The sequence below is a fragment of the Canis lupus genome, chromosome 9, assembly GCF_048164855.1.
Source record: "Canis lupus baileyi chromosome 9, mCanLup2.hap1, whole genome shotgun sequence".
NCBI lineage: Eukaryota > Metazoa > Chordata > Mammalia > Carnivora > Canidae > Canis > Canis lupus.
In genome coordinates, this window is record NC_132846.1 from 18,700,346 (window position 1) to 18,719,349 (window position 19,004).

Consider the following 19,004-nt stretch of genomic DNA (forward strand, 5'->3'; position numbering starts at 1 on the left):
ATAAACATTTTTATACTCCAGAAGAAAATTTCCAAACTCTAGCCTTTTAAGGACAATATAAAAAGACACAGGATTTAACAAAGAAAAGTGGGACAAGGAAGGAGCAGGTTGAAATGAGATGGCAAATGGTGAAATGATTTCAAGGTGATTGAAAGAAAGCACTCTAGCACACAGAGGTGTTTTGGTGAACAGTTTAATAATATCTACTAGGCTGATTATATGCATGCCCTATTACCCAACAAACCATCTCACTGATATAATATTTACCCAGGGAAATGTCACAGAGGTTCCAGGATACACATTTCAAGTTAATAGTACTGTATTGAATACTGGACAATTGCTAAGAGAGTAGATTTTAGCTGCTATAATCATATATAAAAAATGGTAAGTCTGTGAGAAGAAGATATATTAATTATGGGTACCTGGGTGGCTCAGTCAGTTGGGCATCCAACTCAGATTAGGATCGTGGGGTCATGGATCAAGCTCATGGGGGCTCTGTGCTCAGCGGGGAGTCTGCTGCTTTCTCCTCCCTTGGTCCCTCTTCCCACTCATTCTCTCTCTCTCTCCTTCAAATAAGTAAATAAATCTTTTTTAAAAAAAGATATGTTAATTAGCTTGACTATAGTAATCGTTTCACTACGTATATGTATAGCCAATCACCATGTTGTACAACTTAAATATATACAGCTTTATTTTTAAAAAGCTTTCAAAGAATGTTTATAGCAGCATTGCTTGTAGTAGCAAAACCAGACAACCCAACTGTCCAACTGTAGATAGGATAACATGGTAGTATTCACAAACAATAGAATACTCTTCAGAAATAAAAATGAGTAACCTAAAATTATTCACAACATACATGTATGTCACAAATATCATGCCTTGTGGAAGAAGTCAGACAAAACATTCATATTGATTGATTTCATATAAAGTTCAAAAGCTAAACTACAATATTTAGGAATGCATACATAGGTAGTCAAACTATTTTTAAAAAATGAAAAAAAAAGAAAATAAAAGAAAATGAAGAAGTAAGGCAGTGTTTACCATCAAAGTCAGAAATGCATGACCTCTGAGAGGAGCACAGCTTTCATGCTTGGAATGAGGCATGTGAGGAGCCCCTGGCATGCTGCAGTGTACCTGAGCTGGTACACAGTTTGTTTTCTTTTATAATTTCTCAAGCTGTACATTCAGAATCTAGACACTTTTCTGTATGTGTCTCATATTCCACAACTTTAACAAGTATTAGAAACATATTAGCAGAGTTAAATCTAGTTGAGGAAAAAGGTAGGCTTGATAAAAGAAAGAAATGAAGACACACTTGTATACTTATAAAATACAGAGGTAGAGACCAAAGATGAAGGCAATGAGAGGGGAGATGATGACCATGGAGATAAAAGAAAGGGGAGGTTGAAGTTTAGACAACTGATATCCCTAGGGAAAAAAGTCCAAAATAAAACAGAAGGGGAAATCCAATAAATGATAACTGAGTAACACAACAGGTACTAGGCCAAGTACTTTATGAGTTAACCCACTGAATCCTTTTAATAATTCTAGCAGGTAAAATATCAACATCAGTTTCCTTCTTTACTCTGGTGAGAAAACCAAGACCTAAATTACCCAAAATTTTATGATTGTTAGGCAATAGGAAGGTAAGTAGTATGTAGAAGCCTAGAATCCCCATCTGTGAGGTACTAGTCAGTCTTCTGAACCATTACACCATGCTACCACTTATTTTTCCCTGCTCTGGATTAAAACACAATGTACAGTAACATTCAAGGCCCAAGTTCTGTGGAGAAAATCTTCTAAAGATTTAAGGAGAAACTTGTCTTGATCCAAGAATTTTATTTACTTTTTAAGAAAGAGCATGTGCATGTTTGTACAAGTAGGGGAAGGGATGGGGGGACAGAGGAAGAGAATCTCAAACAGACTCTTTGCTGAGCACGGAGCCCATGGGGCTTCCTCTGAGGATGGGAGATCATGACTTGAGTCAAAATCAAGAGTCACATTCTTAACAGACTGAGCCACCCAGGTGGCTCAAGAATTTTATATGCAACCAGGTTCTCTCACACTTGCGAAAGTAATAAGACAAAATTAGATATTTCAGAAAATACTCCCACTCATATATAATTCTTTTTAAAAAATATATGTTTGAAGACAAATTTCAATTGACAAGAGAAGAGGCCTAGAAGGAGGTAAAAATGAGGGAATCATAAAACAGAAGACTTTTTCCAGAGATCTAAAAATAACTGAAACAAACAAATTTAAGCTTCGCAGAAATAGATTTAAAAAGAAAAACTAATGTCACACATATTTTGGGGGCACCTGAGTGGCTCAGTCGGCCTCTGCCTTCAGCTTTGCAGAGGGGATCAAGCCCTGTTTTGGACTCCCTGCTCAGCAGGCAGTCTGCTTCTCCCTCTCCTTCTGCTACTCCTCTTGCATGTGCTCTTGCACTCAGTATCTCTCCCTGTCAAATACACAAATAAAATCTTTTAAAAAAAAAAACATATTTTTAAAATGTTTACAATAATCTATATTTAAAAACCCAGATTCCATTAACAAAGACTGTGTGGGTGAGGGACAATAAGCAATGATAAGGTGGAAAGTACGTGAATCTGCCCTGCCATGATCAAAGCTGTGGTCTTACTCTCTTATGGTAGAGAAATGTAAGTTAAAGAACGCTTTTGAAAGACTTGGAAAACTAAGTACCACGAGCAGAATTTAAATATGTGTGTGTCTCCAAAGGAAGATAAAAGTAAAGAAAATGAGATCCATGGTTCAAAGCAATGAAAATAAAGGGGGAAAAAGGGAAAATAAAACACGAAACAAGATGAAAAGTAAAACCAAATGTCTTATAGTCAATTGGGTTGCAGATTGTGTTTAAGAGCCCCATCTAATATAAAGTGACATAAAGGGATAAAAGTTAGAGGGAAGGAAAATGTATGAAAGACAAAGGCAAGTATAAAAGAAGGAGCAATGAAAATACTAATATCAAGTTAAGAGAGGAAGTTAAGACCAAAAGCCTTACATAGGGTTTAATAGGATTATTTTGTATCAATAAGTGATATGGTCCTTAGTACCCTTATAGCAGTCAAATGTTTATATGCTGCCTAGGATTGTATTGAAACACATACAGAAAATGTGTTCAGAAATAGAAGACATTTTCAGCAACTCAATAGTAGCAGGAGACTTTGATACAATCTCCAGCTTGACAAATCAAGAAGGTAAAAAATAAACAAGGATGATATTTCATGAAATACATAATTAGATCAAGTGAAGGGATACGTCTATCAAATTACATATCCCACCAACCAAACACCACCTCCTAAAAATCCAGAAAAAAAATTGGCAGTATAATTAGAATCAACTTTTAGATAACCAAAATGAGAACAGTACATATAAAAGGATATGATATCACCAATGAGACACTCAGATGAAAATATTAATAAACACTTTAAATAGTAAGCAATAAAAAAATAAATAAATAAATAGTAAGCAAGAAAGCATTAAAATAAATGAGCTGCACACTTATAAGAAAGCAATAAAGCAAGTCAAGGATAAACACAAAGAAGTAATTAATAGAAGAAAGTAATGAATAAGAAAATGGAATTGATAAATAACCCCAAAGATGGTTCTTTTTTTTTTTTTTTAAGATGTATTTACTTATTTGAGACGGAAAGGGTGTGAGTGGGAGAAGGGCAGAGGAAGAGAGTCTTGAGCAGACTCCCCACTGAGCAAGGAGTCCTATGCAGGGCTTGATCTCACACCCCTGAGATCAGGACCTGAACCAAAACAAAGAGTCAGACCTTTAACCTACTGAGCCACCCAGGTATCCCCCAAAGACAGTTCTTTGAAAAAAAGAAATGGACATAAAATGAAAAAAATAAATGTCCATAAAATGGACAAAATTCTGTTGTCTCTAATCAGCAAGCAAAGACAGAAAGTAGTTACAAAGGATCAGGAATTGAGATACGAGAACGTCTTTAAAATACAAGGTTAAAAGTTTTGAAAATCTGAATCAAACAATAAAACACAGTTTCATACTAGTTAGTTTGGCTAAAATCATAAAAATCAAGGTGCCTGGGTGGCTCAGTCAGTTAAGCATCTGCCTTGGGCTCAATGATCTCAGGGTCCTGGGATGGAGCCCCACAGGGGGCTCTCTGGTCAGCGGGGAGCCTGCTTCTCCCTCTGCCTATGTCTCTGCCTTTGTCTCTGTGTCTCTCACGGATAAATAAAATCTTAAAAAAAATAAATAAATAAAAGTCTAATAGCCAATGCTGCTCATGTGATGTGTGGTGGATGCACCAGGCTGGACTACTGACAGCTGCTTTCATTTTGAGGTTAAACAAAACTGAAGACTTCAGGTAGTTTAAGTTACTTTTCTTTTGGTCTAGTCCTGTCAGGGCAAAAGCATACAGGGTATCTATCTAAGATACAGGTGGCTAGATGCAGCTCCACATTACATCCCTTGCTTCTCATGGTGGCACACTAGAATTTTAGCTACCAGGTCAGAGAAGCATAGAATGGAAGGCTCCCTGATTTGTTAATATCCCAGATACATTAAAATCCAGAAACAGCTTTTGCTACTCAGGAAGCCAAGTTGCCTGTCCCTAATGGTTAGGTTCCATTCCTTGGCATTCTTGTTGTGCCAGCTCTAGAGCAAACCCTGTCTGCACTGCAGGATCCAGGGGTTTTTCATTTATGTGTTTCGGGGAATTTGTGTGCCAAGTGTAGGCCATAGTCTTTTACAATGTAATACCTACTACCCTGACAAATCTATTCATTTGTTCATGCATTCATTCAACAAATATTTGATAACCATGTTTGAGCCAAGCAATCTAATAAGCTCTGGGAATACAGAAACTGGGCAAAAATAACTGCTTTCAATAGGGACAGTGTGTTCTAGTGGGAAAGACAGAGTAAAAAAAAAAAAAAGTATAGTATCAACGGTGTACTGGTACAAGCCATGGGAAGTCAGGGAAGACTTCACTGGGAAAGTATCTTTAAGTATAAGTATGCAGGAGCGTCCGGGTGGCTCAGTGGTTGAGCATCTGCCTTTGGCTCAGGGTGTGATTCCAGAGTCCTGAGATCAAGTCCCATGTTGGGCTCCCTACAGGGAGCCTGCTTCTCCCTCTGTTTATGTCTCTGCCTCTCTCTCTGTATCTCTCATGAATAAATAAAATATTTTTTAAAAAAAGAATAAGTATGCAGTATCTGTCTTTCTGGCTCTAGCTTATTTCACTTAAAGAAATATCTTCTAGGTTCATCTATGTTGTTGAAAATGGCAGGATTTCCTTGTTTTTTAAGGCTGAATAATAGTTCATTTTGTGTGTGTGTGTGCATATAATATATATAACATTGAACTATTATTCATCCTTAAAAAAGAAGGAAATTGCAACAATACTGCATTGCATACATGAAATTCACCAAGATGGTAGATCTCAATTTAAATCTTTTACCACACGGGGATCCCTGGGTGGCTCAGTGGTTTGGCACCTGCCTTTGGCCCAGGGCGCGATCCTGAAGTCCCGGGATCGAGTCCCGCATCGGGCTCCCTGCATGGAGCCTGCTTCTCCCTCTGCCTGTGTCTCTGCCTCTCTCTCTCTCTCTCTCTCTCTGTCTATCATAAGTAAATAAATAAATCTTTTAAAAAAAATAAATCTTTTACCACACACGCAGATACAAAATGGTAACTATCTAGAGATGGTGGATAAATTACTTAGCTAGATGGTGATGATCTTTTCACAATGTATACAGATATCAAAACATGTTGCACACCTCAAAAACATTCAATTTTTATATATCAAACACACTCAATAAAGTTCTTAAAAAATAAAGAATGCGAATTTCCTAGCTACAGTAAGATACCTCTGAGCACAGGCCACTTGTCTCCTGTCCCTCCCACAAGCAATCTCCAGGTAGTCCCACCACTTCCACTACCCTCCTCCAAGCATCAGTCGTCTTGCCTGAATGAGCACAAGTCCTTCCCATCTATCCTTCCCCATTGATTACATCCAGCCTTACCACCCTTCAGACTTTTCTGCTCAGATCAAAACGTGCCCTTCAAAATCTGACCCATCCATCTTACTAGCTTTATCTACTGTATTTTCCCAGTGTATTAATTGGAAGAAGAAATTACCCAATTGAAATGACCCCCCCCCTACACTCTTGCCAGAGAATTTCTCATAAGAGTTTCTTGCAGGTCCCAATGTTCTCTTTGCTACACATGTCTGACATAGTACCAGAGCCTGGGAATGTGATGTACACTCTCAGTGGTCATGACAGTGCTGATGGCAACAATAGTGGGGGAAATGGACTATATCTCCATTAAAAAATAAGGAAATCAGGAGCCTGGGAAGAGAGGAAAGTAGGGGATGGGTAGTAGTAAAAGAGGGAGATTTAGGACATGAGTGTGAGGCCTTGTGTCTCAACCCAGCATCATCAAAGTGCTTAGTGAGGGGATAAGTCATAGAGATCCAAGTAAGTGTAAATGCCCAGCCAAAAGAGGCTTGTTTGGGGGCGCCTGGGTGGCTCAGTCAGTTAAGCATCTGACTCAGCTCAGGTCATGATCTCAGGGTCCTGGGATTGAGCCCCATGTCTGGCTCTGTACTCAGCAGGGAATCCACTCATCTCTCTCCCTCTGTCTCCCTCACCCATTCTCTTTCTCTCTCTCAAATAAAAACTTTTTTTAAACCCTCAAAAAAATAAAATAAATAAAAAACAAAAGAGGCTTGATGGAGTCTTTGTTCCTGCCTGGAGTTCTGTTCTACAGATGACTACAGTAAAGTAGATAGTGGTGTGGAGAAGGCCTGAGAGAACAGAGCCTCACCCCAGCTCAGGTGTACCTGGATACAGGGAGGGAGCTGGAAAGAGTCACAAGAGGTTTCAAACTCCTTAAAGGTGCAGAAGGTACTTGAAAATTGGCACACTGAGCAAGAGGTCATCTCAGTTTAGAGAGGTCATGGCCCAAAGCCAGTGGTCAGTGGGGACAAGCTGACTTTGGGAAGGTCAGGAGGACCAGGGTGAGCACATGTGGGAGCCTGATCAGCAAGGGATCATAGCTGGGCTCTCCCGGAGCATCACCAAGAGAAACAGCCCAGAAGTTACAGAAGTGATGCACAGTGAGGAGAGACCAAGTGGGATTGCCTTCCAGCCAGAAGTCAGTGATGACCAAATGACCCTTTGCGGATTTTTTTTGTATATTTTTTTATTGGAGTTCAATTTGCCAACATATAGCATAACACCCGGTGCTCATCCCATCCAGTGCCCCCCTCAGTGCCCATCACCCAGTCACCCCAACCCCCCACCCACCTCCCTTTCCACCACCCCTTGTTCGTTTCCCAGAGTTAGGAGTCTCTCATGTTCTGTCTCCCTCACTGATATTTCCCATTCATTTTCCTCCTTTCCCCTTTAATCCCTTTCACTATTTTTTACATTCCCCGAATGAATGAAACCATATAATGTTTGTCCTTCTCCGATTGACTTACTTCACTCAGCATAATACCCTCCAGTTCTATCCACGTTGAAGCAAATGGTGGGTATTTGTCGTTTCTAATGGCTGAGTAATATTCCATTGTATACATAAACCACATCTTCTTTATCCATTCATCTTTCGATGGACACCAAGGCTCCCTCCACAGTTCGGCTATTGTGGACATTGCTGCTATAAACATTGGGGTGCAGGTGTCCTGGCATTTCACTGCATCTGTAGCTTTGAAAGAAATCCCAGCAGTGCAATTCCTGGGTCATAGGGTAGCTCTATTTTTAACTCTTTGAGGAACCTCCACATAGTTTCCCAGAGTGGCTGCACCAGTTCACATTCCCATCAACAGTGCAAGAGGGTTCCCCTTTCTCCACATTTGTTGTTTCCTGTCTTGTTAATTTTCCCCATTCTCACTGGTGTAAGGTGATACCTCATTGTAAGCTGGCTCCCATACATAGAGGGTGAGGAGAGACTGAAAACTGAGGCAGACCACTCCAGATTGGGAGGTGGCCATTATAATAAGCAAGGGAACTTACAAAGCTTGTCTTGGGTGGCCACAGGTGGATGAGAGCTCTGCACCCACTCACCAGAATCTTAAAAGTGGGAGAAGATATTTGCAAATGACCTATTAGACAAAGGGCTAGTGTCCAAGATCTATAAAGTACGTATCAAACTCAACACCCAAGAAACAAAAAATCCAATCATGAAATGGGCAGAAGACATGAACAGAAATCTCACCAAAGAAGACATACACATGGCCAACAAGCACATGAGAAAAAGCTCCGCATCACTTGCCATCAGGGAAATACAAATCAAAACCACAAAGAGATACCACCTCACACCAGTGAGAATGGGGAAAATTAACAAGGCAGGAAACAAATGTGGAGAAAGGGGAACCCTCTCAAGCTGTTGGTGGGAATGCGAACTGGTACAGCCACCCTGGAAAACAGTGTGGAGGTTCCTCAAGAAGTTAATTGAGCTACCTGATGACCCAGGAATTGCACTGCTAGGGATTTACCCCAAAGACACAGATGCAGTGAAACACCGGGACTCCTACACCCCGATGTTCATAGCAGCAATGTCCACAATAGCCAAACTGTGGAAGGAACCATGATGTCCTTCGACAGATGAATGGGTAAAGATGTGGTCTATGTATACAATGGAATATTACTCAGCCATCAGAAAGGATGAATACCCACCATTTGCTTCAAAGTGGATGGAACTAGAGGGTATTATGCTGAGTGAAGTAAGTCAATTGGAGAAGGACAAGGATCATATGGTTTCACTCATATGGGGAGTATAAGAAATAATGAGAGGAATTACAAGGGAAAGGAGGGGAACTGAGTGGGAAAAATTAGGGAAGGAAATAAACCATGAGAGACTCCTAACTCTGGGAAACAAACAAAGGGTAGCGGAAGGGGAGGTGGGCAGGGGGATGGGGTGACTGGGTGATGGGTACTGAGGGGGGCACTTGATGGGATGAGCACTGGGTGTTACACTATATGCTAGCAAATTGAACTTTAAGACAAATGTAAAAAATAAAAGTTTCTGCACGGCCTTAACTGGGTTCAGTTAGCACCTACTGCCACTGTGTTACAGAAACAGGTCCTCAAGAGGAAATGATGGGTGAAATCTACATAGAAAGACAAGGAGGGGTGAGGAGCCTCCAACTGCTTGGGGCCCTCTCACGGGTCAACTGGAGGTCACGTCCTCTCAGTGACCTCCACCAGCTCACTTCCCTGATCTGGACCACTAAAAGCTCCACAGGAATTTTAATCACCCTCAGGGAAAGGAGCACAAAGAAAGCAGGGATTCTGGAAGCAAACCACCTGGACTTAACATCTCTTGTCTAGCACTAAGTAGCTGTGTGATCTTGAGTAGGTTGTTTAACCACCTGTGCCTTAGTTTCCTCATTGGCAAACTGGGAATGATAATAGTGCCTCTCTTAGAGGTTATTCTTAGCACTTAGAGCGCTGCCTGGGGGGCTTAGTCCGTTAAGTGCTGGACTTCCTTTGGGTCTGGTCATGATCTCAGGGTCCTGGGATGGAGACCCACAGAGCTCTGAGCTTAGTGGGAAGTCTGTTTCTTCCTCTGCTTTTGTCCCTCCCCAGGCTCATGTTATCACACATGCAGTTTCTCTCTCTCTCTCTCTCTCATAAATAAATAAATAAATAAATAAATAAATAAATAAATAAATAAAATCTTTCAAAAAAAATGCCTGGCACTTATTAAATGTCCTGCAAGTGTTGGCTGTCATGCTTGTCATGGAAGGCCTGACCCTGCATATTAGAAGCACTCAATCATTTCATACCCATATAACCCTAGAGGTGGTTATTATGATTGTTTCCATCTTACAATTGAGGAAGCAGGCCCAGAGAGGTTGAACAATGTGCCCAAAGTGTTTCAGCTAGAGAATGACAAAACTGGGACTTAAACCCATGCAGTGTCCATGCCCCCTAAATACCTTATTCTGACACCCTTGCTGTCTACATTTGTGCTTAAAGTCAACATCAGTGGGGGAAAAAATGTCATCAGTGGATTTTTTTTCCTTAAAAGATATGAACTACATCTGTTTTCTTCTCCTTGCTAGATGAAAATCTATTTGACTACTATTTCTAAAAAATAATACAAGAAAAAAATCTCTGAATCTAAATTCTCTGGGATTACCCCACCTGGATATAATAGCAAATACTCAAACCTAGATACTTTAAAATAGCTGAACCACCCACTATTTGTAACATTTACCAAAGCTGTTTCTCCTCATGAAAGATGATCACCACTCACATGATGAGTAATTCATAATTCACTCAAGTGCAGAAATGAACAAGAGTGAGAGAGTTCTTAACTTTTTAGGATCTTCTACTAAATTTAACTTTCTGTTACCAATTCCCCTGATTATGGTTGTTGTGCTTTTGCTGAAGAAAAGGTATCATCATACTTAAATCCATATTCAGGTTGTGACCAAGATGGAAATACAGACAAAATATTAAGTATTCTACAAGAAATTATAGATCAAAAATATGGTCATATCTAGGAGTACCTGGGTGGCATAGTTGGTTAAGTGCCCAACTCTTGGTTTCAGCTTAGGTCATGATCTTAGGATTGTGAGACTGAGTCCTGCACTGGGCTCTGCACTCAGTATGGAGTCTGCTTAAGACTCTCTCTTCCTCTCCCTCTGCCCCTCCCCAGGCTCCCCTCTGAGTGCTTTCTCTCTCTAAAATAAATCTTTTCCAAAAAACGTGGTCACATCTGGAGATGCTAGGATGATATGTGACCTCAAAATCCCAATCCACCTCTCTTATTGTGCCACAATTGCTGCTTTTAAAAGAATTGATTTACAGAACAAATAAAAATTTTCATGTATTTATAATTTTCTTCTGGGAATTCAGATTTTGAAAGCTTGTCATGCATGATGTGGAACTAAACTCATACTCTCCAATTTTGTACCCTTTCAACAACTACTTTTTACTTTTGGGGTCCAATTATTTCAGATAGGTATAGGGATTAGTTTTCAAAAAACAAACACTAAAATATGAGTTTTGATAGAAAAAAATCACATAAAAAATTAGAGAAGTTCAGAATTTAAATTGGAGGAGAAAGATCTTAAAACATCATTTGAAGTTTCCAGTTTTGTAGTAGCTACTGCCCCCCTGAGGTGAAAAAGTGTTAGGGCCTTCGGGCTGTAGTCCCCTGGATTGAAATTTATCCTACACATTTTCTAATCTGTTTCTCTGAAATGCTCTCCTTGCAATTTTTATTATATTATTTATTTCTTCCTTTAGTGATTCTCTCCCTCGTTCACTGAAGGCTTAGCATAAAAACTCAGAGTGAATTCAAATGTTCACTCAATTCAAGAGCTAGTTCAGCAATTCCATAAATAAGTAGAAAGTGAAAATAATAGTGAAATGTAATGACACATTCCTCAACAGAAAAAAAAAAGAGGGGATACCTGGGTGGCTCAGTGGTTGAGCATCTGCCTTCAGCTCAGGTTGTGATCCCAGGGGGTCCTGGGATCGAGTCCCACATCAGGCTCTGACCGGGAACCTGCTTCTCCCTCTGCCTATGTCTCTGCCTCTCTCTGTCTCTCATGAATAAACAAATAAAATCTTTAAAAAATATTATAGGATAATTGTCTCTTGACAAGTTTTTTTAAAGAATTTATTTATTTATTTATTTATTTATTTATTTATTTATTTATTTATTATAGAGATAGATGGAGAAAGAGATAGTACAAACAGGGGAAGGAGCAGAGGGAGAGAGAGACTCTCACAAGTAGACTTCCCACTGAGGGCAGAGCCCAACACAGGGCTCGATCTGAGAACCCCAAGATCATGACCTGAGCCAAAACCAAGAGGTGGACACTAAACCAACTGAGCCACCCAGGTGGCCCATCTCTTCACAAGTTTTGTTTCACATCCTTCTAAAATGTAGTAATAAAGAATTGGATAGAAATAGAAGTTTATTAATTTTGTGAAATCATGAGATTCAGAAATAATGAGAAATACACGCAGTTGTGTGAGTCATCTAACACACAGCAAATCTTTCAGATAGGATAAATGATTAAATATGCCTCCTTCCCTGCAGATATGTGACTGGTAGGTGAGTTCTATTTCTAACTTTCTAGAATCATCAGCAACCGATATTTTTAGCACAAAGCACTGCTCTATAAATCATTTTTATCTCTAGTGTCTGAAAACTTAGGTAACCTACATACTATTGCATAAAAGTGATTGAATAGTAATATCGCTGAGCTATTTTTTTAGCTACAACTACAAAGAAACACTTACTGGTACTACACAAGGTGTCATCGAGTTGTGAAAAGGAGTGTCCATGTTTAGCCCTGACTCCAGGCAGGAAAGGTCTCTCATCACCAAACACACTTCCCATGCCTATAGCCCACAGAGAATGCCCACCGAGCAGAACTGACCCAGCAGCAGAGAAGAACATAACCACACAACGTTCTGCAGAAAGCTGCTGCATCGTGTCACCACCATTCTCATTAATAAGAAAAGCAGACAAATGGCCTTGTCCAGTGTTTTAGAGGCAAGCATAGCTTTTTATTAGAATTGATTGATGAAGATTCAGTTCTTAAGGTTTACTTCAAACAGTTTACAAGAAAATCTTGTAAACAAGGAATAAAGGTCCTACAATATGAACTATACATCACAAACAGACTGTGGAGAAGGATTTGAGTGGGTGGGACCCCAGAGAAAGTCTGAGCAAAGAAAAAGAACAGCACTTTTCCCAAGATATGCTGATTAAGAAGTATCTGTGAGAGAACTGGAGACTAACAATGGGATTGTCTGTGTGTATACCATTCATACTCTTCCTATGGATAAGTGTGCAACAAGTGGCTTGGACTAAGATGTCAAGATAACATAGATAGCAGGTTCCAAAGTGAGCTCTAAGCTAGGCCATCAGGCAGAAATATAAATGAGGTGGTGCATATTTCCCACCTAGCACAGTGGGGCTATGTCCGTGATTTGGAGTGATCTTCAAATCGATTTGGTTAAGAGTCACCCAAAAATGATCAGCCTGCTACCGTCTCCATCAAGTGGCTGAGGGGTGGGAAAGTACACACATGGAACAAGTTTCAAGGGACAGAGACAAAATACAATAGCTTTCATAATTATGGCTCACAATCCTACTCATTCAATATACGATTTACAAAGATGTGGAGTGAATCATAAGTAACTGCCATTAAGACTTTTGTTGTCTTCAGAAAGCTGTAAGTTAGTAATCCTGATGGATACTGTTAGAAAGACACCTAAACCAGATGGACAGATAAAATACTGCATCTTCTGGGACTAGGTCCCAATGTGCCATGCTTTTGCTTCATCTGATTAGTTTTGTGAGTACTGAATCCCTATTCTTTGCAATATCAGGTCAAAAGGTAAATCATCATGGTCACTGTGATCTTTGTTTCACCAATAAGTTTAATTCTTCTTGAGAGGTGTTGTAAGGGCACATTTGGGAATCAGAGTGAAAGGATTCCAGAAATAGCTGTTTTACAAAATTCAAGGCAATATGGGAACCATTTCCCTGCCAGAGTTCATGAATCTTCGCCCTAATGTTCCACCAATAGGCCTCTTCCACTTCTTGTTTCTTCTCTGTCATTTTTCGACTGTTTACAGAATGGCTGCTGCTCTCTGGATTATCCTATTCAACTTTTAAAGGACGAGAGGATAATTGGTCTTGTTAGTTACCATTATCCTTACAAGGGTAAGTTTTTCATGCCAACTTATTTTGTAGCTCACCAGCCAGTCTGTGGATTAGGTGCCTTTAGAAAATGTGACCCCAATCTCTTTGCTTAGGAAAGAGACTGGGCTGGCTGCTTAGCTCAGCAGAGGGTGGCGAGCAGGAGGAATGTAGCAGGTGCAATGATTGACAGGTCTCATATACTACGGTAAGAATTTGGTTTTCTTCCTCTGTAGTGGTAATGTTAGGTTTTATTTATAAATGAGTTTTACCTATGACAAAAACAGAGCCTTATATGACACATATCACAGCTACATCATTGTTAAACACATTTTGTGATTATATCCGTAATAAAAGTATTCTTTGGGCATGTTTAAATGTATCTGTTGGAAAATCATAGCTTCATAATCTACTTAATCATAAGAAATCCCCACATCATTCCACAGAACTATTATTTTGTGGCAGGTCCTGCAGAAAGGTGGAGATTTTTTTCAACCCAGTTAGTCCTCCTTCTTTAGATACAGCCAGATTCTTCAGTTTTACAGACAGCTAATGATAGCGACTTCAAACTGCAAGGTGCAGATGGAGAAGCAGATGTAGCTGTCACAGGTATAGGCTGAGTAAGCACAGTGGGCGCCATGAATGTTCCTGCCAGAGAATCTGCAATAATAAAACATTAGTTCCCTGAAAACATGCTGGACTTTAGACTCCAAATGGAAGGTAATCATTAGAGTCATTTATAACATGCCATGTCAAAAGTGTATATGAAACTCAATAAGTAAACAATTGAAAAGTTTCACTGTAAATATATGAGCAGATGAGAAGGCACAACACACACAAATCAGAAGTCTGTTGGTCTAAAGTCTGCTCAGACTGTCAAATTTATTTTTCTAACCCCAGGAAGATCCATGTCTACCCCAGTCCATAATGCTTACCTAAGCAGCTAATAAACATACCTAATTAAGAACATTTAACAACATGCCTTGGCAGGCAGCCCCGATAGGCCAGCGGTTTGATGCCACCTTCAGCCCGGAGTGTGATCCTGGAGACCAGGGATCAAGTCCCACATCAGGCTCCCTGCATGGAGCCTGCTTCTCCCTCTGCTTGTGTCTCTGCCTCCTCTCTCTCTCTCTCTTTCTCTCTCTCTCTCTCCTCTCATGAATAAATAAAATCTTTAAAAAAAAAAACATGCCTTGGAAACATATTTCATGGTCTTAAGAAAATGGGACATGTCTTCTTAAAATAATTAAAGGCAGTTGTTAATTAAGCCATTTCATAGTTTATTAGTTAGGATCTTATTTTTTTAAAACCCCTATTAAAATACAAAACCTAATTCTGAGTATTATGAAAACCCAAGATTCAATGAAAACATTCTCTTTTGTCACATGATATTGTACTACTATTAATATTTCAATAACTTGATAGCCTTTTTAATAGAAATACTTCCTTGCTGAAAAAGATATATTTGATAAATCAGTTGGCTTAACGTTCTCATTAAAAATAGAAGTTTAGAATTAAACACAAGAAACCATACATGATGGCCTAATCTGTGCTCAACAGAGGAAGACCGTCTGTGCTTCCTACATGTCTTGTTAGCACTTAGTAAATAATTAATAAAAGCAACTTCATCTAATCTCATAGATTTAGCTATCAATTCTAGGCTTATTGTTCCCAAACCTGAGACTCCTGATTCCAGATTGCACATTTCCAACTGGCTGTTGGACTTCTTTGTGTGGAAGTCCCAACACATAGTGAAAATGTTGCTTTTAGCAGAATTTGCTATTAAAATTGTGGTCCAGAAAGCAGCACTGGTATCACCTGGGGAACTTGTTAGAAATGCAAAATATCAGACTCAGTTTCAGACCTACTTCAACACCTGCATTTAATGATTATCTGTAGGTGATTCCTATGCATGTTCAAGTTTGAGAAGTACTGCTCTATGATTCATCTCTGTTGAATTTTACTTCTTCACCAGTGTTTTCAAACATGCAAAATATTTGACCTATCAGCATCTCACAAGGATTTTATGAAGATTAATTTTTAAACCTTTGCAGATTAAGTTATTTTTAAATTGCCTTGAAGACAGGAACTATCTGCTCTAACACATTAGATAAAGTGAGATGTGATCCTTCAGTTTTGGAGGCTCTTTAATCAGTATACTTATCACTTCAAAATGATATCCTTACTGTAACTCTAAAGTAATCTCCAGATTTGTTTCTCTTAGAGAAATCTCTAACCCCTACAAAAATTGTTGATTTTATGGATCTCCCTACTTTGCCAAAACAAATAGTGCAGTCCCCAGAACAGGTTAAACACATACCTACAGATCATTCTGTGGCTGCTTCACCCTGTTAGAGCAGCTGAGCAAGATCTTGACACAGATCAGAAAACAGCATTTTCTCCAGCAGAGCAAGCCACATTTCTCATAGGAAATAGATTCACACCACTTGGCTCTGCGATGCACTTTACTCTACATAAATACTCTGGTTATTGCAGTTGGAAAATACACAGTGCTCTGTTAGAAAAGTGGGTGCATGATGTCCTGCTTAGAAACGTTTTTCTAAATTGGCAAACACCTGCATTATGGGCTGCCCTGCTCTCTTTTAATGACAATATCCGAGTGCCAGATGGCTTTGTAGGGCAATGATTATCGTCCCTCAGAAAGTGTTGTGTAAAACAGATTTAAATTTTCTCCATAAAATTCTGGTCAAGACTTATTTTGGTATGTGGCATTGTAATTCCTTCCCAATTCACTATCTTTTCTCTAGAAGTGTCGTCATCTGTCGCATTCAGTAATTTACAGTTATCTTGTCTCTGAAAGTGCTCTGTATACAGAAGTCAGATGACCAACATCTGAGATACTGACAAGGAATTCCTGAATTGGACAGATAGGGCTTGACCTCAATGGACTCTTTGAACTTCAAAACTACACAAATTCTGAAGTTTGAAACTACTTCTACACTCTTCAGTGGTAAATGTATAACATCTAATCTTCTCTGAAATTCATTGGAGGAAAAATTTTAGATGGTTGATCATTAAACAATTATGCTTCTTAATTGACCTGAACAAAAATTTTAAATTACTCATTTAAGACTTCCATTTGAAAAAACACCATTTTACTATTCAGAAGATGAGCTGATACTCAATTTCCTTCTTAGCTTTAAAAATGGCTTTAAGACTTTCAAGTTCTTTTTTGTTTTATGGAACATCTCCATTGATTCTTATTTTGTTTTCTCATTAAAAATCTGATTTTAGGGATGCCTGCGTGGGTAAGTGGTTGGGCGTCTGCCTTTGGCTCAGGGCATGATCCCAGGGTCCCAGGATTATGTCCCAGGGTCCCAGGATCATGTCTCACAACATGCTCCCTGCATGGAGCCTGCTTCTCCCTCTGCCTGTGTCTCTGCCTCTCTCTGTGTGTCTCTCATGAATAAATAAAATCTTTTTTCAAAAATCTGATTTTATTATTATTATTTCCTTTCTTTAGATTTTTTTTTTCTTGACTTGAATGCAAAGTTTATTTCTAATCCTTTTTCTCCGGCTGCATTTAAAATAACACATATCCCTCTAGTAACCCTTTTTCCCATACCACAACTTTTGATACATAGCACTTTCTCTGTTCAGTACTAAATATTTTATAATCTTCACTGAAATTTATTTAATTCATGAGTAAATCAAACCTTACAGTTTAGTTTCCAAACAATGGTGTAACAAAGAGCAGTTTTATCACTCTATGCCAGCAATTACAAATAATGTCAGTGACAAAATACTTCAAACTGAAAAACAAGACTTTCATTGGTCTAACCCCTAAAAACATGAAAGAAAAAAAAATAATAATCTATACAATAGCTATGGCTACTAAGTTTTAATATGTTTAGTACATTTTTATTACTTATCCTTTAATAAACATTCCATTCTGTATAGAACTTAATTCAGAGAACTCCCAGTTAGAGTCCAGTCCCAACATACAGAGACACCTTTCAATTTGGAGGGTAAGTTAGTAACACATTTTGAATCATTTCAGCTCCCTTGGTGGAGTGGGGAGAGCTTGTTTCTTCAATATCCCTGGTACTAAATATCCTGCTCTTTAAACAGTAGGTTCAAGTAAATCACACTAGGCTAGTAATCACAAAGATGAAGAAACAATTCTCTCAATCTAAACTTGGGAGTTTTTGTTGGTGGATAATGTTAAAACAGCAAAACAGAGTGTGAACTTTTAAGTGTAATTTTCCCAAGTGCACATTTTAGTGCCTAAATGGAACCTTTCACTGAATTTGAATATCTTTATGAATAAAATTTGTCTTTAACTGCTGTTTGTTTTAAAACTAAAAGACTCACCAAGAAAATAAATCATTACATCAGTGGCAAAATTTCAGGGGTTTTTTTTGGTGTAAAGTTTTAGATGAGGTTAATCAAAACTCAAAGTAGCTGTAGTCTAAATCAGGCTTGAACAATGTACATTATTAAGACAGTAAGCTTTAGATCAGCACACAGAAACTGCAGAGAAGGCAATTAAATATGCAATAACAAAATCTAAGAAAATAGAATTTACACTGAAGAATCAAATTTCAAAGAACACCCATAATGTAACAGATGTTCTACTTACATGGCCAGAAAAAATTAAAACACCAATATCCAAACACCTTGATCTGTAACTGGACATTTGTTTGAAACCAATGGATCAAATAATGTCAGTGTGCACCATCATTCAGCCATTTGTGCTCATTTTTACAAAAGAACTTTGGAGGGTTTTATCAAATGTAATAGGAATTTATCTTGAATTTTCTAGTTTATGTATTACAGTGGAAATCTTTATACCAAGAAGCTTTTTGAAAGCCGTTAGCATCAATCCTGAAGAAACAGTTTTAAGAATTTAGGAATTTATGAAATTTGTAAAATGGATTTTTTTATTAATCTCTATCAAACTTACCTTTGAGTTTTCCTATTTGTGTCTCTTTTGCTTCAAATAAAAAAAACACTTTTGAAATTAATGTCTCTTCACAATCAACTATGAAAAAGATTGATGAGTCTGACTATACTCAGTAAAGCATGGATACATGAAAAGATTTTTATGAAGTCTTAAGACAAATTTACAGAAGGTTCAAAATACTACATATGATTTTGTTCATTACAACAGAAGCCCATTAAGTATTTTTAATTTTCATAAAATACATGAAAAAGTACTGATCGTTATTTTTTCTTTTGTCTCTTATTTACCATACTTTCCCCCTTTGCTGCCTTTTTCATCTTTGTTGCCTTCCCTTTCATCAGATTGCTTTTATTGCTTCTTTTCCTCCACTGGTTTGGAAGTTACATATTCTGGTTTGAAATT

The 19,004-nt window shown here is 38.5% G+C and overlaps 1 protein-coding gene across 5 annotated transcripts in view; it reads right to left on the reverse strand.

Annotated features, from left to right (window-relative positions):
- Positions 1-19,004, reverse strand: part of SEC23A (SEC23 homolog A, COPII coat complex component) — an 85,598-nt gene that overhangs the window by 6,852 nt on the left and 59,742 nt on the right. The window contains exon 20 of one of the 5 annotated variants that reach the window (XR_012036505.1): positions 423-566. The exons of 3 other annotated variants lie outside the window; for them this stretch is intronic. Coding sequence is in view for 1 of the 2 variants with exons in the window: in XM_072838380.1 (XP_072694481.1) it covers positions 549-566 (18 nt within the window). In the remaining variant the exon portion in view is untranslated. Of the gene's footprint in view, positions 1-422; positions 567-19,004 lie in introns of those variants that run through there. One more of the 5 variants, XM_072838380.1, reaches the window with a different exon arrangement.